At 33.3% G+C, this 25,281-nt stretch overlaps 1 protein-coding gene across 2 annotated transcripts in view; it reads left to right on the forward strand.

Moving 5' to 3' along the window:
- The window catches only part of LOC140447982 (ATP-dependent translocase ABCB1-like), a 76,376-nt gene that overhangs the window by 25,797 nt on the left and 25,298 nt on the right, over positions 1–25,281 (forward strand). For both annotated transcript variants that reach the window (XM_072540979.1, XM_072540980.1), the window contains 9 exons: positions 235–549; positions 3,285–3,509; positions 3,917–4,042; positions 8,748–9,122; positions 9,185–9,451; positions 11,457–11,627; positions 18,343–18,447; positions 22,666–22,827; positions 23,887–24,090. In XM_072540979.1, the coding sequence (XP_072397080.1) occupies positions 235–549; positions 3,285–3,509; positions 3,917–4,042; positions 8,748–9,122; positions 9,185–9,451; positions 11,457–11,627; positions 18,343–18,447; positions 22,666–22,827; positions 23,887–24,090 (1,950 nt within the window). The remainder of the gene's footprint in view (positions 1–234; positions 550–3,284; positions 3,510–3,916; positions 4,043–8,747; positions 9,123–9,184; positions 9,452–11,456; positions 11,628–18,342; positions 18,448–22,665; positions 22,828–23,886; positions 24,091–25,281) is intronic.

The raw sequence follows: 25,281 nt of genomic DNA on the forward strand, positions 1-25,281 counted from the left end.
TGCTGTGAGAGGATTCGATACCCACTTGATGCAAGTGAGTTGAGAATTATTACAGGACCAAAAGGTGCTCTCAGGAACCCGAAGATCTGGATGGTGGTGTGATAAAGCATGTAAATAAATCTTGTATAAATCGTTTTCTTGTAAACCGAATGAGACAATCGACGTCCCTAATCTATATGTAAATTTATTGTTCCCGTTTAAATAATTTTTATAATCTATCTTTGCTTTTTTTAGTTAACAACAAGATTAGCCAAAAACGAAATGGAAGCGTACGCAGCTTCAGGTTCAATTGCCGAAGAAGTGTTTTCATTAATCAGAACTGTAACGGCTTTTGGTGGACAGCAAAAAGAGATTGACAGATATAAGGAGCATCTGGCATTTGCAAGAAGGAATAATATTAAGCGAACGATGATTGTTGGTATTGGATTCGGTTTGGTATACCTTCTATTATATAGTAGTTATGCATTGTCATTATGGTACGGGGTAAAATTGGTCTTAAAAGACAGGTATAATCCTAATGCTAGGTATACTCCAGCGAATATGGTAACCGTAAGTTGATTAATTAAAATAAATAATTAGGCTAACTTTGTTACATTACAGTATCCATAAAAATTTTCTTATTTTTCTTTTTAATTTTTTAAGTATTTAACTACAAGAACTTGGCACTTAAAGCAGCAATACTGGTGCGCTCAATTGATGCTCTTCGATTATTGTCCTTTTCGTATTTAAATGCCAATTCTTTTAACAAGATGCTAACAGATGATTTGCCAATAAATCCAACTTCTTTATTCCTTAAGTCATTACTTATACTTGCAGACTAAAATGTTTCCCTAAAAAAAACAGATAAGTACAGAATAAATCGCACTGTTCTAACTAGTTCAATGCAAAAAAAATTAATACATTGTATTTATTAAACTATAAATTATTTTAAATTGAAAAACTTACAAGAAAATTGACTGAATGTCAATGAATGTATTCAGCACAATTTTTTTTTAAACTACTTTCACCAATCTTTTTTACAACATACATTTATATAAAGTATTGATTGAAAAGTACCTTCTGGTTTATATTAAATTCAGATTGAAGAAATTGGTACTTACTTTGTTGGTACGTATGGTGTACTGTATTTCGCACTGCCATTTTTGATTTCCAATGATCTATAATTGTTGTTGTTGTTGATCTAAGAGTGTTGATAACTGAATTAAATTGGGCGGGGTGATGATGTGACTGGGCATTGAGATAACGGTTTGTATGGGTGGGATTCCGGTACACGGAATAGGAAAAACTGTGAGGTGGGTGTTTCTGAATAAGAACAGCAAGAAATGGTAAAGACGCTTCAGACTCAACTTTCATCGTGAATTGAATACTGGGATATATTCCATTTAGGTGGGAGAGGAAGAGATCTAATGTGTCTTTACCTTGAGGCCAAATGACAAAGGTGTCATCAACGTACCGTAACCAGCAGGTGGGTTTGAGAATTGATGAGGACGAGGCTGTTGTTTCGAAATTTTCCATGTAGATATCAGCTATTACGGGAGAGAGGGGGGATCCCATTGAGGTATCTTTGATTTGACGATAGAAATGCTTTTGGAATGAAAAGTATGTATTAGACATGCAGTGTTTTATAAGAGGTAATGTGTCTTGGGAGATTTGTCGTTTAGAGTCCAAGATGGAAATGGTTTCATCGATAGGAATGTTGGTGAATAAAGATACAATGTCAAAACTAACTAGTATATCTGAGGGTGAAATAGAAATTTTTTTCAGAAGATCAATGAAATGAAAAAGAGTTTTTGACAAAGGACGAAGCATTTTCAGCTAATGGTTGTAAGGATAAAGCGAGATGTTTGGCCAATTTCTGCGTGGGGTAGTTGTATGCACTGACGATGGGTCTTAGGGAGACATTGGGCTTATGGATTTTTGGAAGGCTGTATATCCTTGGAATTCGGATTGATTTTTCTCTGGGTATACGAGATTTTTTTATGTCTGGAGGTAGAGTAGACTTATTTATAATGAATTTGGTCATTTTTTCTAAATAAGTGGTGGTATCGTTTGAGACGCGTTTGTATTCTGTGGAATTGAGAAGTTCGAACATTTTGTCGAAATAATTGGAAGAGTTGAGGACATATAAACTGTTATCTCAATGCCCAGTCACATCATCCCCCTCCCAACTCAATTCTGTTAATAACACTCTTTTTTCACGTTCCATAAGACTTAGCGACAACACTCACAGATCATTCAAAATCAATTTAATAAGGCAAACACTCTTACAAAACGGCTACCTCAAAACCCAAATTAATAGGAGCATTCAAAAACATTTAAACTCTATTCTATCCAAAAAGAAACCTTGCCGCCTGATTAGCCCAAAATCTTTCTACCTTTTATTTAAGGTGTCACTAACAAGATTAGTAGAACTCTTAACCCTCTAAACATCAAAACCATCTACACTATTCACTCCAAGTTGTCCAATCTCGTCAGATCCGTAGAAGACCAAATCCCCAATGAAGGCCATGGTGTATACGAGATCCTTGTTCCAGTTGCCCACGTACATACATAGGACAGACAAACTGACGAATCCATAACCGTTTTTAAGAATATTCTATATCTGTCAAACATTCCGATACTGCTTCAGCCCTAGCCTAACATCATATTCAGACAGGCCACAAAATAGATTTCGAAAAATCAAAAGCCATCGCTCTCATCTGCTTCTTAAAATCGAGAATCATTCGTGAAGTCATCGAAATTGATAAACAGCCTAACAGCTTAAACACGCGCGCGATGACGCTAACCAACTGCCGGCAATATGGCGACCGCTGCTTCAGCGACTCCCTACCCCAACCCAACCCGCTCAGACCGTTTCCGCGCATACCATTCCCGCGCATGCTGAGATTATAAAAGCAGCTACACAGGGTAAGACCGGTCGTAACTCGACACTAAGGAGTAGGAAGATTGAGACCTCAGTGCCGTTTGACGGTTCATGTATATTTACAGAACACGATACTAGTACGTCACGAGCGAGGAAACCGTACCTCTTATGATATCCGAGAGGATACCATACGAACCGTATCCCTCTTGATAATGGCTCCAAAATGGATGCAAAACATCTAGTTTCAAATTCTAAACGCGGTTCTTCCCGAAAACTTAATAAATAGAATTATAGAAATAATAATAATTATAGAAATTATAGAAACGGTGGCACATTAACATCCTGATTTCCGAGTTTATCCCCCATTTTATACCATAAACGTGTACTTTACGCACCTTTAACAAACTTCATATTTTTTCAGATATTTTTCGCCGTATTGTCGGCTTCCCTGAACTTTGGTGCAGCTTCCACATATTTAGAAATGTTTGCCATATCAAAAGCAGCGGCTGCGAAAATTTTTAACGTAATTGAAAGCAAACCTGTTATAAATTTATCAAAATCAAATGGGAAAAAATTGGAACATTTCAAAGGAAATATTCAATTTAAAAATGTCAAATTTTCCTATCCATCTAGACCAGATATACCGGTGAGTACATAAGTGTGTGTTGTACCTATTTTATTTAAATATTATATTTACATGGAATTAAGCCACAATTATTGGTTGTGATTGTGATGAAAATCACACTTTTAACTAACTAGTGTTTGACATTTCGACTTCCACTCCGAAAATTGTTCTCGAAAAAGATTATTTAAAAGAATTCTGCAAAAATGTATAATTAAATTATTTGTTATTAGGTTATGTTCTTCACGTCAGGACACAATAGATATACAGATCTACTAATGTCGATATACTAATCTACTGATAGTTTCCTTGCTTTAGTACGTAGAGAATGTGTTAAATCCTTATGATCTATGATCATATTTTTTTGGTTAATATATCAGTAATTCCTCTTATTAGATGTTTTGTCTTATATTATTTAAATTATGTTATAGATATTACGAGGGCTGGATATTGAAATTAATCCTGGAGAGACTATTGCTCTTGTTGGAAGTTCAGGTTGCGGCAAATCTACGGTTGTTCAACTTATACAAAGATTTTACAATGCGGTATCTGGTGAGGTAAGTAAACCGAGGTATTAGATATTTTTAATTTATTATTCGATTCCGGTCATTGATTAATATTGTTCGCTCAATGTTCCCTTATGCAGTGATAGATTTTTCGGATCAGGCACTCTTAAAAGCTGTTAGAACCTGCATATAAAATTAATAAAACATCCTAACGTACACTTCTGTCGAGAGAAGAAGTAAAGTTATGGTTTCGAGTAAAGATGTGATTGCATTCCACCGGCAAAATACGAAGGAGGTTATTGTTCTTAGCAAATGCCATAGAGGTGAAATCAATTTAAAAAAAGAGATATGAAAAATTGACGTTACATGATGTAGAGGATCACCTAACTGGCGTGTGATATTAGAGTTAATAGTCTACAGTTATTACAATTGTTTGTTGGACCTTTCTTATGTAGAGTTAAGATTATGGTCTTTCTTTAATCCTCAGGCCAGACGCCTGTGTTAACGATCATAGCCTGTTGCTTTGGTTTCATTTGGTCTTTTTAGAGCAAACTCGGAAAAAAATACCCCAGGTTCAAATTCAAAGACTGTGTTATAGGTGTCTGTGAGAGAAGTGTGATGTATCTCTGTTAAAGGAGAGTGGCAAGTGGAAGCCTGACATTCAGGTACATACAGGGTGTCCGCAGGCATCTGATCCATATCGACGTATAAAGACTTACAATACGCTCTCAAAACATCTATAACCTTGTAAAAATTCGTCTGTACAATGCCTTTATCATCTTTGATAGACCAAGATTTCTACTTGAATTTACGTGTGAGTAGTCCAGACTTTATCAAAGAGTTCTTAGGTGTATTTGTGTTGTTGAATTTCTCTGTAGATTTTCTCTATATGCTTGTTCTGGTCTCGTTTACAAGCAGCCTCAATAGCTCTAGATAATGCACAAGAGGGTTCTCTAATACAGCAATTTTGAGTTTTCTGCGTTCTTTAACGAGGTCAAAAGTATCTGCAGACATCCACACTTCTTTTGGTCTGATTAAGTCGGCATTTAACTGTGCCTCGCAGTTAGTCAAGATTTCTATGAAAATATTTTTAAAATATAGTCAAATCTTTTCGAAATCATGAGTGCACTTGATTGGTAAAATATTTTCCAATCTTTCATAATATTGGCTTTTAAATTGTTGTGTATCTTTTATTTGTGATAGATGCAGAATTACTGCATAATTTGAGATACGCCTTCCATAATAACTGAAATAAGGATTACATTTATTTGTCAAAAGTATAACATTCTCCTTTGCATTAACTATTTTCCTGCTTATCAGTGATAGCTGCTAGATGTGCGCATAAATTGTAGCATTTATAAATTCCTTGGTAAATATTGAATTCTCTTTCCTTTCGTACAAGTTAAAATACCGGAAAATAATCTTTCAATTTCTCTTAGCGTCGCCGAGTTAAAATAAAGTATTTTAAAGTTGTTTATGTATCGCAGATGGATATTTCCTCGGTATTTCTTTTGATCGAAGTCGCTTTTTAGATATTTTGCGCGTTGCAAATAGACATTTATACTTGTTGGGAATTGGGAGTTGGGAAGCGAATGATTTTTAAGAATTCGCTCACTCTCGCTGAGCGTGGTCAAGAGCGCTTGGCTTCAGGTTAGTCCAAATTCTACGTCGAATTTGTATGGTTTTCTCATTCTTCGTCCCTTTTCATGTAAATCTAGTGTGTAGTGGCAGTTAATTGTAAAGTTCAATGTGTGGTTGCAGTATAAGTGAGATTTTGAAAGATAACCACATTTTACCATTGTGTTCAGTTTTACCTGTTCCAGTTTGTTAAGGAGAAAAGTTTCCAAGGTTTGTGGTCCAGTGCCCCAACTTCCAGCCTCAATAATTCACAGTGTGTTATGCGGTTTTTGTTCGTGTGGCAGAGAGTTTAAGCCACATTTCTGCCCCCAGAAGTTCCAGTGAGGTCTAGTTTTCACCCCCAGCGTTTTTGTGTAAAACCCCAGTGCAATCCAGGTAACTTTTGTGTTTAAATTAAACTTTAAATAATTGCTTTCATAAGAGTTTGTAAAGATAAATTTTTATTTGGAATAATTTATTTCTGCTATAAATTTATAACCCAGTAACAATACTAAGTGTTTCTCTTTGTTATTTTTGTATTTACTTTTGTGACTATATATATATAATGGCTATACACCCCAGCGTTGGGTTAAATCGCGAATGCTTTCTAGATCCTATTTCTTGAGTGGATCAGTCTCTTTTGTTTATGTTATCTTCTTGACAATATCTCTCCATTTTTTCCTGTCTCTAGTTTTTCCTCTTCATCCTCTGACTCCTGCTCTTTGGAGGTCTTCTTCAACTTCTTACAGCCACTTTGATCTTGGTCTTCCCCTTCTCTTTCTTCCTCCTGGATTCTATTCTATCATTGCGTATGTCACTGCCTCATCTACTGCTCGCCAAATGTGACCTAACCATCTAACTCTACATTGCTTTATTTTAGTTACGATGTCTTCCTTAATCTCTGCATTTGTTCTGCTTCTATATTCATTTTGCTCTGTTCTGATTGGTCCTAGTATGGTTCTCATAATCTTTTTTTCTGCTATTCTTAAGTCTTCTTCATCTTTTTTAACCATCGTCATTATTTCTCCTGCATATAATAATATTGGCCCAATTATGGTGTTATAAATATTTATCTTAGTTTTCTTACTCAGTGTTTTGCTTTTAAGTAATCTTTTGTTTGCAAAATAAGCTTTATTCGCTGCTAATATTTTTTCTTTTATTTCGGATTTTCTTTCTCCGGATTTACTTATTGTAACTCCTAGGTATTTGAAGTATTCTACTTCTTCAAACTCAGAACTTAATTTTTACCTATTTTAATTTTTTCTTTCATTGATTTTTTCCCTAATCTTAATATTTTTTCCTTTTCTTGATTTAATCTTAGCCCCATTACCTCTCCTTTCTCTCTTATTTCTTCTAGCATTTCTTTCATGATTTTTCTGTACTTTGCAATAATAGCAATATCGTCTGCATATGCAAATATTTGACCACCTCTTGTTCTGAGATTTTCTTTTTTTATATTTCGTAGTACATATTCTAATGCTAGAATAAACAGCGTTGTTGATAAGGCATCTCCTTGTTTCATCCCTTTATTTATACTGAATTCCTCTGTCTCTTCTCTTTGTGTCTTTATGCTTATTTTTGTAGTTCTGATTTCATTTCTATTAATTTTCTGAGTTTATGTGGAATTTCTAATTTTTTAAGTTCTATCATTAATTCGTTCCTTTTAATTGAATCAAATGCCTGTTTGAAGTCTATGAATAACATTTCCAATTCTAATTTATACTCGTTTGCTTTTTCCATTATTTGTTTTATTGTGTGTATTGCATCTATTGTGATCTTCCTTCTGTGAATCCACATTGGTACTGTCCTACTGTCTTCTTTGTGATCTTTGATAGCCTCTTTTTTATTATTGATAATTAATCAATATTTTGTATGTTGTATTTAGTAACGTTATTCCTCTATAATTTTCACAGATTTGTTGGTCTCCCTTTTTATGTATTGTTATGATCTGCCCTACCTCCCAGTCCCCTGGCATTTTCTCTTCTTTCCATATATTTTTCAATATTGCCAGTATTTTTCCTCTTAGTTCCCTTCCTCCGTATTTTATTAGTTCCATATTAATTCCATCTTTACCAGGGGATTTTGCATTTTTGCTTCTCTGTATTACTTCATCCAATTCCTCTTATTTATTCCGTTTGTTTTGCCTTTGTATTTTTTGTTTTGTTCTTTAATCTTTTTGTGAAAACTTTTCGTATTTCTGTTTGTTCTTTCCTGCTCTATTTCCTGCATTTTTTTGTCTACCCATCTTCTTTTATTTTGCCTTATCACTTTCTTAGCATTCCTTCTTAATTTTTCATATTCTTCTTTGTCTTCCTCTTTATCTGTTCTTAGCCATTTATACAAAATATATAAATATATTTATATAAATATATATTTAATATATAAATATATATTTATATAAAAGTATAAGCCTTAGGCTTGTACTTTTTTTCCTGTTATTTCTCTGCATTCTTGGTGATACCATCCGTTTTTGTTTTAGCCTGACTTTTACCTATCTGCATATTTGCACCTTCTTCTATTAATTTTTTGATCGTCTCCCATTCTGTGTTTATATTTACTGATTTATATTTCTATTTTATTTGAACTGTTACTGCCTCTTCATATTTTTTTCTTACTTCTTCATTACTCATTTTATTGACATTCCACTTTTTATGTTGGTTTTTCTGTTTTTTCAATTTTAACTTTTTGTCTTATAGTGGCTGTGGCAAATAAACCCTGAGTGCCGTTCGCATAAGTATCGTTTATTTTGCTTGCCCTATCTCAACCCCCAGTAACTTCTGTCCCAATTTTCAACCCCTTGATTGACAAGTTTATAATACCACTGGGATTAGTTTAACTTACAAATTGACACTGTCATTTTAGGCTGACAACTATAAACTTCAAAATCTCAAGTAAAATTGTTACTCCAGCCTCCAACTGTCAACAATATATGTTTATATATATTTTCTGATGTTCCAAACATCATTAGAAATGTCTTGAATTGTCGATGTTATCTTGAATGATCTATAACTAGTTCTTTTTTTTTTCGTCTAGAGACTTTTTCTATATAAAATAAATGTCACTAAACTGGTATGTCACGTAACAATGTTTATTAATATTTTCTGGACCCCAATATTATTTTAATGTTTATAAATTTCAGATCTTAGTGGATGGAACGGATATTCAAAATTTGGATTTAACATGGTACCGAAACAAGATAGGTGTGGTGGGACAAGAACCTGTTTTGTTTGGTACAACCATCCTAGAAAATATTAAATACGGAAAAGAAGAAGCTACAGAAGATGAAATTATAGAAGCCGCAAAAAAGGCAAATGCTCATACTTTTATTAAGTTGTTACCAAAAGGTTATAATACTCTGGTAGGAGAACGAGGAACACAATTGTCTGGAGGACAAAAACAAAGAATAGCTATTGCTAGAGCCTTGGTTCGAAAACCGACTCTATTGTTGTTGGATGAAGCGACATCTGCATTAGATAATGCCAGTGAAGCTAAAGTGCAAGAAGCTCTAGATTTGGTAAGAAATTTCTATTGTTTAGTGACTCTTTAAAACATAAGCACATTTCACGTTTGTTTTAGGCTAGTGCTGAATGTACAACAATAATTGTTGCCCATAGACTATCTACAATAAGAGGAGCTAACAAAATTATAGTACTTTTTGAAGGAATTGTAGTTGAACAAGGAACACATGACGAATTAATGTCATTAAAAGGTGAGTACTTTAAGCTTGTAACTGCCCAAGTTGCAAGTTCCAACCAGATCGACTTATCAAAAGATGAAACAGAAACAAAAGGCAATAAAGAAGAATATGAAGAATATACCAATGAAGATGATGACATATCTGACGTAAGTAAAAAACGTTTTTATTTATTTTTCATAGTCTTGAGAATATTTATTTGATGTCTCTTAAGGTGTTCCAACTATTTTTTTAATGGTTCTGTTCCATCATGGTATAAATCTAATGTGACTTAACTAACTTTAAAACCCCACATTTTTCCATGAATGCGTCTGATTACTAATAACGTAGTTACCACTTCCTCGTTTACCATTAAGCCTTAAAGAATCTTATACAAAAAGGCATGTACATATATGTGAAATTATTATTATAATTTTAGATTATGAGAACTGCATTAAATAGGGCTAGTTCTAAATAATTAGAAGAGGTAATATACGGTTGTACAGATAATAGCCAAATCAAGTTTATAAAAAAGCTTACCAATATCACTGCTACAGACACTCGCGATATTCAGGTACGCATGTTTCCACTTCATACGTGTATTCATCATCATCATTCATCATCATTCGCAGTATTCATACGCGACTATTTCTAGTACGAGAGGAGCTGTCTTTAGCGGTTTTCACACGTCCATACGTGTGCCACGGTAACTAATATATCGAAATATCACGTATATCAGGCACGAACACTAAAAGCGGCTTCCCACGATCGGCGATATTGCGGACGGGTGCGAACCAGCTCGCACCGATGCACCGTGGGAAATGTCTCGTCCGTGGTAGCTCAGGCACGTCTGTGCAAGTCTTAGTATAAAAACCAATATTATTAGCCCCCATGCTTTTGGAATGTATCCCAGCCCTAACCCTGTAATAGCATACATGATTTTTTGTATAGAAGGTCATTCCTCTTCTGTAGAAGTATTGGATAAATTCCGTCCGGGCTCGATGAATTATATAGCTTAAAAAATTCATTGCTCATTTGATTTTATCTTGGTTCACCACTTCTTTTGCTACACACCTTCTTCTTCTTCTTCAGTGCCTGATCCGGTCCGGATGTTGGCGATCATCAAGGCTATCATGGTTTTGTTGACTGCTCTAAAACAGCTCCGCTGAGGTCATCCCAAACCATTGTCGGAGATTTTTCAACCACGAGATACGACGGCGTCCCGGTCCTCTTCTGCCAAATACTTTACCCTGCATAACAAGTTGAAGAATTCGATATTTTTCTTCGTTCCGCATCACGTGGCCGAAGTACTCAAGCTTACGTTGTTTAATTAAATTAAGCACTTCTTTTTCTTTTGTCATGCGCTGTAGGACCTCAACGTTGGTGACATGGTCCACATAAGATATTTTTAGTATCCTTCTGTATATCCACATCTCGAAGGCTTCGATTCGTTTTTCAGTGGCTTGCGTCAGTGTCCAGGCTTCAACTCCATATAGTAACACTGGAAGAACGTAGCACCTGCTACACACCAGTTTTCCTAATTATAAGTCTTGGGGCACTTGGGGATAGTTTATTCTGTGAGTCATATATATGACTCACAAAATGGACCATCACCACTCGAACACGGATAAAAGGACTCTTGGGTTGTGGGTGAGACGGGTTCTAGGATAGATAATTAGGTAAGGGTAACGTGGAATGCTGGATAAGTAGTAAGTACAGCGATCGGCTGCTCTAGTTAGTCGCCTTTTAAGACAAGTAGGAGATCCTGAGGGCGTATTCTTCTTAAGTGGTCCGCATCCAAAACTGAGCATTTTAAAAAGGAAGGACATTAAAAATTCATAAGATAAGTATCTTAAGAGTTATTAATAAACAGAAACTAACGTATCAATGTTTTTACAGAACCTTTACACGTAAATACTAAAAGGCGACTTAAGATTTAATTTTCGATGAGACAGATAACCCGATAATTCCTTTGTAAAATTTTAACTTTTTCTACCAAAACGATCTTCAGACAATAGTCAAAATACTATCACAATTTTTGCTGTAATCAATATTAGCAATAAATAATAATTATATTGTAAAATAATATAATAGAACAAATTTAGCATATTGTCTAAAATAACGAAAAGGTGAAAGAAAAATAATTTTTTTATAAAATGTATTCACTTGTTTTAGGATGAACAAAATGAAATAGATGACTTTAAAAATGGCAAAAAAATAACTATTTTTAGCATCATGAAGTTAAATGCACCGGAATGGCCTTATATTTTGATAGCTGGAGTAGGATCTGTAGTAGTTGGTTGGGGATGGCCAATATTTGCTGTGTTCTTTGGTAGTGTTCTTGGAGTAAGTACTTATTTGGAGAAAACACGAAATAGATATATTTGTGACTTATCAGTTGTAACTATTTAAAAATTCTTAGTACACTCGTCTTAGTTCAAGTATTTCAGAATCCTTTAATTTTTCTTTAAATTTAATGTAATTCAAATTGCATTTACTTTTGTTCAACCCAGTATAAGACGTCCTCTCCGTATATATTCGAAGGAATGCTTCTTATAAATATCTCAAAATCTGCTTGTCGGACCATTTTAGTTCACTGGCAACAAAATAAATAAAGGTGTTCCACATTAATATCGGAATTTTCCATTCAAATCTTCGATAATCGAAGTAAGTATTAAAAGCAGTGGGGAGATATGTTCATGTTGGCTTTTCTTAAATTGCGAGGATGTGTGAGAATTGAGAAGAATTCAGCAGCGCTGCCAACCTTACCAATTTTTCGGTAGATCTACCGATTTAGGAAGTAATCTACCGATATATCGATTTTGCAACCTCATCTACCGATTTTTATTATTATACTTGTACTATTTTAATTTTTGTTTGTATTGTGTAACATATGACTTATATTCTATAAAAATGTGTTGGGTGGAGAAAGTGATAAAACTTCTGAAGGAAAATGTAATACAAATTTATTAAGAAGTTTTCAGCTGATGTACAAACGATAATACAAACAAACAAATTCTTTCTTAGAACTATTCATGTTCATGTTCAAGTCCGCTGACGCATCAAAACAATTATCAATGTGGCAGTTACGAAGTTCAAAGCCGAAAACGGATTTTTAAAAAATTTTATTTTTGTAACAAAATTTATTTATTGGGAACGTACAAGTGTTGCCGAAAGGGGGCATTTGGGCCTGTAGGACCCATCGCCGGCTCTGCGGACTTCTTCCTGTCCTCGGAATTAGACCGGGTGTTGACCATCTTTGCTTGTCACTGATAAAATGGTTTAATACTTCTACTGGTATAAAATAACGGTTACCGTGACAAGTATCTGTTATAGGTAACAGTTCCAAGGATCAGTTACAAAATAACAGATCAAAAATAGAAAACAGAACAGGTAAAATAGTCTAAGTATTCCTTGACTTACGGAAGGAATAACTTAGTAAACAAGAAAAATAAAATGGTATAAAACCACAATGCAAAGAAAATGTTTCTAAGTGTTTCTTGACTTACGGAAGAAACAACTTAGAATGGAAAAATAAAATACTCAAAATATAAAACGAGAAATGCAAAAATGAAACAGATTATAGAAATATGTCTAAGTGTTTCTTGACTTACGGAAGAAACAACTTAGAATAGAAAATAAACAAGAGAATCAAATATAGTAAAATAAATGCACAAATATTTATAAGTGTTTCTTGACTTACGGAAGAAACGACTTATAAAAGAAAATAAGAAAAATCAAATATAGAAAAGATGTGAAAATATTGCTAAGTGTTTCTTGACTTACGGAAGAAACAACTTAGCATAAAATAGAAAATGAAAGAAACAAATGTATTAAGTATTTTCTTAACTTAAGAAAAATATCTTAGATAAAATATCGGAAATAATAATGCAACAATAATTATGAAAATATTTCTAAGAGTTCTTTGACTTACCGGAAAAGAACGGCTTAGACAAACAATTAAAATAATAAGTCAAATATTCAGAGAAATATTTCTAAGAGTTCTTTGACTTACCGGAAAGAACTACTTAGACAAAGTACAAATCAAAATATAAAATAGAAAAAGCAAGATAAATATTTCTAAGTGTTCTTAACTTACGGAAGAACAACTTAGACACAAAATACAAGAAAAATAAACAATCAAAATAACCAATTAAAATATCAAACAATCAGTATATGAACAAATATAGATCAAAGTAATATTCTAACCTGAAAAGGTCTGAATATACAATAATGCTAAAATAAAAATGGTATATAAGAAATCAGAAATAAAACAATAACTTAGTAGGAACAATAATAGCACCGACTAGGTCTACAGTAGAAGAGGCAAGCTCGACTGACCGATGAGAGAAAATCTACCTGCTTTTATGTAAAACAAATCCTTTGTTTTACGTAGCGAAAGTGGAATTTCCCTGCATCGAATCAATTAGAAATTTGGATTTGGCCAACCTTGGAATTCCCAAGTATTTTAACCGATATCCAAATTCCTTGATGCGTCGAGGACACAAGTATGGTAACAACTACAAAACAAAAAGCTCTTAATCTAACTAAACACTGGTATATATAGTCTTTCTAGATGTCGTCACACATTGGATAATCCAGCGACGTAACTCCTCCTCCCTTAGAAAGAAGCATATCCTTGGGTTTCTTCTTTTCTTCTTTTTTCTTGTTTTCTTTCTTCTTGTTTTCTTTGACGCACAGTTTTACAATATTTAATTAAATAATATAAAATTAAAATGAAAATTATTATATATATATATATATATATATATATATATATATATATATATATATATATATATATATATATATATATATACAGATTGTCAAAAAACTTGTTTGTTTAAAATAAATTGAATTACTATCTTTTAAATTATATTTTTGTGTTTCTAACTTTTCTAAAATATCTTTAGTTTTTCTAAGTTTAATTGTATTAAGATTAATTGGTGAAAAATTTGAACTTTCATTTTGAAAAATATTAATAAAAATGAAGGAAGAAGGAATAACTTTTGGAAGATTTATATGAGCAAAGTGACTTTTACTAATTTTTTCTGTTTGCAAGTTTTCATTCTTGATTTTCACGGTACATTCGGGAACTGATTCTAAAACGTAGCTTCCATGTATTGGTAAATTTTCTTTAGAGTTTGGGCAATCGATAATTGCTAATTCTTCTTCTGGAACTGTAACTATCCATTTTCCGTCGCTGATTCTTGTAGATTCTATCTTCTTTATCTTTACTTCGAAATGTTCACATGAGAATGCCTTTTTCTTGAAATTTATTAATTGGACTGCACAAGGGGCTTCTTCGGTTATCGTTAGTCTATTACTTCCTTTACATATGTATTCTGAGTCTATTTCTGTGCATATATCTTCCATGTAGATATAGCTAAATTCATTAAGTGCAAGGAAAGGTTTGTAAGGTAAATGAATAAGATAATTTGAGTTGTTCATAGGAATAGGAATAGGGAATAGTTGGTAATAATCATATATTTCCGATTCAACTAATGGAATCTCTAATACAAATGTAATCATAGAATTTACTGAATAGCTCTTAATATTTATTATTTTCTCATACTGAATTATTTTTCCTAGTGTAGTATCAAAAGGCATTAATTTTGACTTTGTATGAGATTTTGCTTCCTTTATTTCATTTAAAAGTTCAATTGGATTTACTATAGAATTGTGCAAGGTATTTATTTTGGCAAATGAGATTGCAGTTTCTACTTTTTCAAAAATATCATAAATTGTTTGATAAAGTAAAGTAATTTGATTTATCACTATAAATGGCTGAATATGTGTATACATACTTTTTTCAAATAAAGCTAATTTATTCTCTATAGTTTCAATTTTTGATTTCAAAATCAATTGATTATGTGAAATATTATTTATAGCATTATTAAAAGTATTTATAGAATCTTGCAATAAAGATATTTGTCTTAGGGAATTTACTTTTAGGTTATTTTGATTATCTTGTAATTGTTTTATTTCGTTTTCTATTCTTTGTGCGTCTTCCTGGTCCATATTTCCTGTAATAGGTATATAAGGTCCAGTATATTTTCTACTTAATTTTCCTCCGCGAGTTTCTTTTTTTTATATAAACTTGAGCAACTCGGAGTTGCTTTAATAAAGTCCTCATAGACATACCGTCTCAGGACTTGCAACTTAATGTAGAGTCATATGTCGCCATGTTACCAATCACACGGTAACTTTACCATCCTATTTGTAAACACGACATAATGTAAACTATACTTCACATATTAATTTTTAAAGGGTTCTTACCCTCATATTTAGTGGCTACATTCATGTAATATATTGACACTGATGATGGAATACTTATTCCGAAAACGTTTTGTCTTTTTAACATAGCCCGATGGGGTTTTTTATATACCTTTTTATAAAGGATTTTATTGGAAAAATTTTTATTATATGGTATACAGCCAACTACAGGAACTTAGTTTCCTTGTGGGTTTTCATTGTTCTTATTTGCTGTTGATATAATTTTATTTACTTGTGGGTTTTCTGTAACCTCATTGTTATCGAGAATTTGCAAAGTTTCATTTATTACATTTTCATCAACTATGTCTGTGTTAAATTCAGCTAAAAATTGGTCGATATCAAAATCTATGTCACCAAGATTATTTATATTTGATTCTGTTTCAATTGCATTGATATTTATTCGACTTAAAGAATCGACAATGTTCACTTTACCGGGTTTATATTTTATAGTATAGTTAAATTCTTCTAATTTTAATCTCCATCGTAATAATTTGGAGTTGGGTTCCTTTAAATTAAATAACCATATTAGGGGTCTATGGTCGCATAAAATTTCAAAAGATCTGCCGTATAAATAAGGTCTAAAAGTTCTTTTTCTATCGTAGAATATTTTTGCTCTGTTTGATTAGGAGTTCTTGAGGCATGCGCTACGGGTAAATCATTTGGGGCTTTTCCTTGTGACAAAATTGCACCTAAGGCTATATTTGAAGCGTCTGTAGTTAATATAAATGGTTTTGAAAAATCTGGATATTTTAAAACAGGGGCATTAATTATAAGTTCTTTAAGATGATTAAAATATTTCTTAAATTCTTATTGGAGTATTTTAAAAAAGAAAAAGAAAATAACAGACCTTTGCTTTCGTTATCATCGGTACATGAACGAGTAGCGGACGCTTTGAAAATCAGTCTTCGCACAGTGACAAGAATAAAGAGTGAATACAAGACAGAGGCAGCTCTTACTACACCAGGAGAGTCACGTAATGTACAAAAAAAAAGGACTAATGATGTCAGCGATACTATAAAAGGAGAGATTAGAAATGTACTGTATGGCATAAAAGCAAAAGGAGAGCACGTTACAATTAAAGTTCTAAATACACAATTAAGAAACAAGCATCTCTATGACGGTTCTGCTACAAGTTTGTGGCGTCTTATGAAAAATTGTGGGTTTTCATACAAACTAGAAAATAGTAGACGAGTGGTATGTGAGAAACCATGTATTGTCTCCAAACGACTGTATTTTTTGAGGCATTATATGAGAAATTTTTTAAGTCCAAGCCCACTTCAGTTCGTTTTTTTAGATGAAACATAGATATTCCTAAAAGGGGCATATAAACGTACTTGGTAAGATGACTGTGTGAAAAGCATCAGAAAAGGACACGAAAATACAGGTAAACGCTTTATTATTTTACATGCCGGAAGTAGGCAAGGATTTGTTAAAGATGCTGGATTACTGTTTTCTACGAAATCGAAGAGTGCAGACTATCATGATTCTATGGATAAAGAGTCTTTTAAAAATTGGGTCTCCGAAAAGCTGATACCAATGTTGGAGGAACCATCTCTAATTATTATGGATAATGCCTCATACCATAGCTCTTTAATAGAAAAGTTACCGAATGCCAGTTGTAAAAAATCGGACTTACAAGAATGGTTACGAGCGAAAAAAATAATTTTTGACGACGATTCGGGCAAGACAGAGCTATTGAGTCTTTGTCGCCAGAATAAACCACAAAATACCAGGTACGTTATAGACGAGCTACTCCAAGAACATGGGCATCAGGTTTTGAGATTGCCTCCATATCACTGTCAATATAATCCGATTGAGTTGGTCTGGGGCATTTCTAAACAATACTATGATCGTCATATTGGAGAACATGGACGTGGAGATGAAACAGTGAAAAAAGTTTGGGGCGATGCATTAGCTGAGGCAACACCTGCAGTGTGGGCGAGTTGTGTTAGCCATACTGAAAAATTAATTCAGGACGACTGGGCAAAAATGGTCACATATGATGAAAATGAAAGTAGGATTATCATCGATTTGGCGGAAGACTCCAATAATGAAGACAGTTCCAGTGAAGACGCTGACTGATTAGCTAATTAATCAAGGTCAGTACGTTGTAACAGTTTAAAATTCGCTACAGTGCTTAAAACTTAAAAAATCTGTATCATTTTTGTGTATCAAGTGGATTAAATAATTAACACTTTTTTGGGTATATTTCAAAATCCTTTTAAAATGTACTTTTCGTTATATCCTGTCCTATTGTACTGCAAGCTAGAAAAATACTTCTTCGCAATTTATACGTATATTCCGTTATTAGAAATGTAATGAAAAATAATTTATAATTTTCTTTTATAACTATTATTTCGTTTGACATGCTACATTTTGCTCCGTCACTGGAGGAGGTAAACAAATCGAGCTTAGACAAGGAAAGACAGATGAAACAACTTATTGCAAGTGTTTTTACACGCACACGCCAAGAACGATGAAAACGATTATACCATTTTTGTATTAGCATGCCCGATTCTGGTTGCTTAGCCAACCTAAGCTAAGTTATATAATGCGGGGTGATATTAACACGAGAGCTGACGATCTGAGCGCACAAGTTGTTAAAATAACTATTATATTACAATTACAATAATATAAATAGGTTGTTTTTACAACACTAATATCTACGCAGACTATGTATAAAGTTTTATTTCTTTCAAATTTCAGCTAGTATTAAATATAAAAAAGAAAATAAACATGCAATACAATTGCAATTATTGTTTTAATTGGTTCTATTTGTTTTCAGACACTAGCAAAATACGATACAGAATATATAGAAACAGAAACTACCAGGTATTGTTTATTTTTCGTGATTGCCGGTGTAATATGTATGATGTCTGTATTTCTTCAGGTAAACCATATTTTTTATAAGTAATAATTAATTTCAGTAAAGTTGTTTATAATAAACAACTTGTTATACCACAAAAACTAAGAATATTTATGAAATAAGTTACTAAAAAGTTAATAAAAAAGTGATATAAATATAGATTGGTTACTAAAATAGCTGAAACAAAAAACTTAGCTAAAACAACGGAAAGTGTTGTAGACGTATTATGAATGTTACCAATATTATTCGAAAACTCTCTTCTAATAATCACTGCAAATCATTTCACTATGACCGAGTTCTCAAAAGTAAGCTTAACAATATATTAAAAAAATTCAATGTTTTTCTTCGTTTTTTTCTCAAATATCTCAGCAACTATTAATTTAAGAACAATTTTCACGCGAAATAAACGTTTTTCAATTAAATTTTACATAAGATTGAGTAAAGTGGGGTATTTTTAAACGGAATATAAAAAGTTTTATTTTGCAGTTATTTATGAAGTTTGTTGGATTTTAAACCACTTTCTTTTTGTTTGTAGATATGTATTAGTATGTCATCTTTAATAGAAATTTAAAAATGAATTGAGAGAGAAGAGTATTAACATTCTTCTTTCACAGGTAAGGGTTCACAGTTACTTGTTGGGGTATCTGTGGACCCTGACGGGTGACCTGCTTGGTAAACTTCACTTTGTAGTTATTATAATGAAAGGTGTAACTGTGGTTTAAAATAAAAGCAACATTAAAAATGCAAAAACGAAAATTTTTATTAAAAATCATGAAACAGTAAACACATAGGAAATATTTTTGAATCTCCTTAAATCCTCACAAAACGTAACGATTTTCATCTCCTGATTTTATGCCTTCTAGTATTCCTAATATCTTATAAGCGAAGATAGGTTCGTTTTCCTCACGAAATTTTAAGATATTTCCCATGCATCGTTTCAAACATTTGATTACGACAACTCTGTTTACAGCATTAATTTGCAATATTAGTTCAATCGAATGAATAACTGCTCATTTGTTTATTCGTACCACGATGTATTTTCCTGATATTATATTATCGTCAGTGGGTATCGTCAGTATCTTGAACCTAAGATTCCGTACCTTCTTCCATATTGTCATTTGGAGCTTCATATGAGTACTAACTCTCTGCATAAACAACTTCTTTGATTGTTTCTTGAATGTATTCTTCGAAGGTTTTGTCTTAGTTTTTGATAACTGTAGGTTAGGTTAGGTTAAATAGGTTTTAGCTGTGATTCTCAGCAACATCTGGCTTTTTGTAGTAGAGCTTCAAGAGGTTGTACCTGTGATCGGAGTTTGCTTACCCGTAAAACTTGACTTGTCAGTGATAGTGTCAGGAATGTTGGAAGATTGTGATCTGAATTAAGAAGAAAATACCTGGTTAAAAAATTCGCTATTTCTTCTTTGTTTTCCTAAATTTTTGCGCTGCCAATTTGTTAACAAAGCATCCCATAAGACTTGAGCCCCTTGAAGACAGACACTTCCAAAGGATACAATATTGCAGAAGTATGTGACGGTAATTTAAGAATAGTTACATATTCTGCCATAACCAACGCAATTAGTTCAAGTGAACCATAATACTTGTTCAATTATCCAACCATTTTCGGATACATAATAAGATGTCCCTGGATATTGGTCTGTACTGAAACCTTTTGCTCTTGTGAAGTATCATTTTTTTTCCTTCCTGGGCCGGTCTGATCAAAAAGATCTGTGATATCACTGAAGCTAAAGCTTATTGTGTTTGTTGCCCATTATTGTTTTCTACACCCAGTCTAAAATTTTTGTAAGCTGTAGAAGTTTGTATAGGTATTTTGCTTGGTGTGTCCTAAATATACCAGGGTTTCCTCTTGGTTGCCCATACAGTTTTTGTCTTTTACGGTCCAGCGCCTCGCAGTAGTATAATACATGTTTTTATCACAGAGTCTGCCGTTAAGGTTTTTATTCTAAACGCCTATTTTATTCAGGAATTTTCTTACTGGTACATGCCCAATCAACATATCTGTTAATATTCTCAGTTTGTTCCTGTCCATAGGAAGTATTTTCTCTGTTCTTTCTCTACATGGTCCATCAATGAAAATTTTTTCATGTATATTTTTTAGATTCTTTCGCAATATCGCTCATGGTTCTCTTTGATCCGGTCCTCTCCAGTGCTACGAATTGCAGTTTTTGGTATTCCCAAAGTTGCAGATGGTTTGTTTGATTCGTTCGATCTTCTTTTTGCAAGTTGATCTACTTTTTCGTTGCCTTCGATGCCTTGATGTCCTGGTAGCCAGACAAGCTCAATGTTGTATCAGTCTCCGTTCATTCAGTTGTTTAATGCAGTCCCACACCAGCCTATACGTCACTTCCTGACACGCTAGTGCCTTCAGTGCTGCTTCACTGTCAGAAAATATAGGATCTGCTCTTTTTCAAGAGCTCTCTTATTATTTCCTTTTGCAAATTGCCGTATCGCATAAATCTCGGCTTGAAAAATGGCGCAGTTCATTCCAAGACAAAGCTTTCGCTAATTCTTGGATTATTGGAGTATATTCCTTCCCCTGCACCTTCTGTGGTTTTGGATCTACCTGTATACCAGATCTTATTTCGTTGGTTGTACAAGACTTGTCCTTGTTTCTCTATACATTCCTGTCTGGAATAGACACCCTATATGAATTTTTAAAATTAAATTTGTTAGTCATGTTATCTGGTTTCTCGTTAAAAATATCCTACGTCACAGTCCTTGTGATACTCATATGCCCTGTCTCTTCCATTGCAAAGTTTCAGTGATTATTTTATTCTGTAGACTCCCAATCTTGCTTCTCCTTGTATTATCAAATACAAAAGAGACAGGCCTAGTAGAGCCTCCATAGCTGCTAATCGAGTAGTATGCTTGGCACCTTGCTGAATTTGGCTTTCGCAGCTGTTTGAAGTGTCTTAGTCTACCACATTGTCGTTGCATATGTAATTGAAGGTTTGATCACCATGGTGTACACCCAGTGCACTATGTCCGGTTTTAATCCTCATTTCTTCCCGTACATACCACTGACCCTCATAAGCGTAACTGTGACTTCACTGCTTGTTATTTTTTTATAATTGCCGGTTTCAGGTTAGTTTCGAGTCTAGTATATTAGAGAACCTAATCCCTGTAGTTTCTGTCTGACGTGTGAAGGCGACTGTGGTGGATATGTGGGGACTTATATTTAGCCGCCCTTCTATAAGTCCATTATCTCACTAGTTCTAGGGCCTTGTTCATGCAATCTCTGTCTACCTTATTGTAATTGATTACCAAACCATCCGCATATCCAATTGGTTTGTGACCATTTGCCCTTAAAGTTACTATTAGTCCGTCCATCATCAGATTCCACAGCAGTGGGGACATAACTCCCCCTGTGGACCTCCTCTGTCGACCCGGGCCAACACGGTCTCTCAAAGGATAGTGGTGTTTACCACTCTATTTCTGAGCATAGACTCTATCCAGTTCAAACAGTATGTTATTGTGTTATTGAAATGTTGTCGTAAGCCCTCTCTATGTGGGTATTATAGGTGGCAATATGGATCCGTTGGCAGTAGCATATGCCAAAACTGTTGTTTTTCCGTCCTGAGTCTGCAGTCATAATTCAGTCATAATAATAATGGATCATAATTAAAAGCCGTTTCATCTGCATTCCATATCCTAGCAGAATATTGATGCAGTTCCAAATTATTCCTAATAATTTCCAGTTGATCACAGAAATCGTAAATAAGAAATTAGTCACTTTAAAAAAAGCATTTTTGGGATTTTATTTATCAAACTTATATTATACGTAGGCCTTTTATACTTTGAGAAATCATTCTTTTTGATATGATATATCATCACAGAATTTTAATAAAATCTATCAAATATTTTTGCACAATAATTTTGCAATCTAAGTCCAAAACTGAAGTATTCAAATAGTTGGAAATTTTATGACATAGAAGGGCATTCAAACTTTCAAATCCATTTTGAAAAATTAAAATTCGTTAATTAGGAGAGCCTAGGAAAATGCGTTAATGATTATTGAATTTTTGAGCTACTAAACTTTTAGAAATAATAATAAATTTTGAAAATTAGAATAACTTGTTAAATTCTTTACCTTTTTTTTCAAAGTACATATTGAAGAAGGTGCTTCTTTAAAAAAAAGTTGATTAGTTTGTTAGTTCTGGAGTTATGGAGTTAAAATTAATATCACGCAATAATTGACTTAGTACTAATTTTTAAAAATTTTAGAACTATCTATTAGGAATAGCGGGAGAGAAAATGACAGAACGGATTCGAACTCAGATGTTCACAGCAATAATATCCCAAGAAATGGGTTTCTTTGACAAAAAATCTAACGGTGTCGGAGCATTATGTGCTAAATTAGCTGGAGATTCGTCCAGCATTCAAGGAGTAAGTATTTTTAATAATAATGTTATTAATTTTCAGAAATGAAGTTATTTTTAAATAATATTTGTGCTACTCCTCCTCCTAAGTTCCTTCTCTGTTGAGGTTGGCGATCAATATGACAAATTTCTCTCTGTTCTGGGCTTGGTGAAATAATTCATTTCTCTTGTGTGGGTCCAATCTCTGATGTTTCGTAGCCAAGATTTTTTCTTTCGTCCTATGCCCCTTTTACCTTCAATCTTGCCTTCTAATATTACTTAGAGCTGCTCAAATTCCCTATGGCGCAATATGTGTCCTATATATGACGTCTTTCTAATTTTAATAGTATTGACCAGATGAGGGCGTGTGTTCATTGCTCTCAGTACTTCTTCATTCGTAGTTCTGCTGGTCCAGCTTATTCTTAGCATTCGGTACATCCACATTTCAAACAAATTTAATTTGTTGACGTCATACTGTTTTAATGTTCAGGTCTCACAGCCATATAGTAATAGAGACCACACATAACACTTTAGTGTTCTCAATCTTATTGAGACTGATAACTTTAGTTCTCTGCCCAGGTATATGAAGCTTTGGGAACTCTGAAGGGTGATACTATTTATTTGTATGTTAGGTGTAACTTTTTTATGGGGGTTTTTGTGGAATACCAGAATTTTGGTTTTGGAAAAGTTAATGTTTAAGCCCAGCCTGTGACTTTCTTTTTCTGATGATATGTTCATCAATATTTTTAGTTGGTTTTCTGTTTCTGCTAATACTACGGTGTCATCGGCGTCATTTGTGCTACATTTTGATATATTTTCTTTTTGGCATACCACATTTTTCTTCGTATCTATTTTCTGCGTTTGCATTGGAGTTGATATTTCTTAAATCTGTGAGGTAGTTTATCAGGTTCTATTTCTTTAACATATATTTAGAAATTTAGATGCTATTGTTTGTTTTTTAGTATTATTTATTATTATATTTTTATGAGTTAAGTCTGTATTCAAATAAATTCGGCTTGTACATTAATCTAAATTAAATAAATATAAACTTTTAAAGAATATGGTACCTACTTGTGATATTTTTTAGGCTACTGGACAACGAGTCGGTGCAATTCTACAATCTCTTTCAACGTTTGGTATATCAATAGCTCTGTCAATGTATTACCAATGGAAATTAGGTCTTTTAATGGCATCCTTTACGCCACTAATGTTAGTGGCAATGTTTATAGAAAAACGTAACACTATAGGTTTAAGTGAAGCTAGAGAAAAGTCCTTACAAAAATCTACAAAGGTATGTATGTAATGTATCTTATCACCATCACCAGCTTTCTTCATACTACATTGAACAATTTATACTCTGCGTTATACCAGATATATATATATATATATATATATATATATATATATATATATATATATATATATATATATTAATGTGATATTAAAAGGCAGAGATGCGCCAAGCAATTAATTAGCTAATTAATTAATTAATTAAACTTATTCAAATGATGCAATTATGATTTTATCACACTATTTAATCTCAGGGTTATATTCGTGCTTCAATATCTATACTTTACATATGGTAGGTAAGGTCTGAGGAATACCGGAATAATAAACATATATGATACAAAATTATACAGATTGAACGAATTTAAAACGGAACATACAATTTAACATATGTCTGTTTGAACTGCATTTGAAAAAGTGGACCAATATAAAACTTGGACAAAAATAAATCCATACCCGGTGATAGACATTGTATAAAATATCGTTCAACTATCTGTCTCCTTAAAAGGAGACAGATAATAGTAGTAAAGAGGAGCTTGCCTAATAGTCGGAGAGATAGAGCCGAAATTTTGAACTGATCAGTAATATGACATTTCTCTATTGGAATATATTCATTGTAACTGGGTTAAGACTTTGCCTTACAGGCGGACGCCCCTCGTGGTACAGGGGGTGGCTATACAGGGATGAAGTTGTCATTTTTTTCGGAAAAATTAACGATCGATAATATGGCTGAAAATTTGCCCAGAGTAAGATCTTGGTATAACTAGACGAAATCCCAAAGGGCGGACGCGAGAGTGGATACATAAGGAATGGCGGACAGGGGTGAAGTTGCAATTTTTTGGGGAAAAATGAACGATAAGTAATATGTCCGCCATTTTCATGGCTTACTATTTAGCCCCTAAAAACTTTAAATTCAAAAGAGCGGACAGCTGGGTTGGTACAGAGAGCCATAAAACGGGGTCAAATGTACCACTTGTCTGCGCATTTTAGGTCTCGGTAACAATTTTCAAACTGATTTTATTATGATATTTTTATACCGATTGATTTGAAAATTTGTATGCTCACTTCTGTTACTATTCTGAGAAGCGTCAAGTAGAGTTTTCCTCAAAATTTTCCAAAAAAATTTCCGTAAATGAAAATTTTCGTAATTTTTTGAGGTAAAATCTAATTTGTAGAATCCTTTCGATTTTCTGTC

Source organism: Diabrotica undecimpunctata, chromosome 8, assembly GCF_040954645.1.
Source record: "Diabrotica undecimpunctata isolate CICGRU chromosome 8, icDiaUnde3, whole genome shotgun sequence".
Taxonomy (NCBI): Eukaryota; Metazoa; Arthropoda; class Insecta; order Coleoptera; family Chrysomelidae; genus Diabrotica; species Diabrotica undecimpunctata.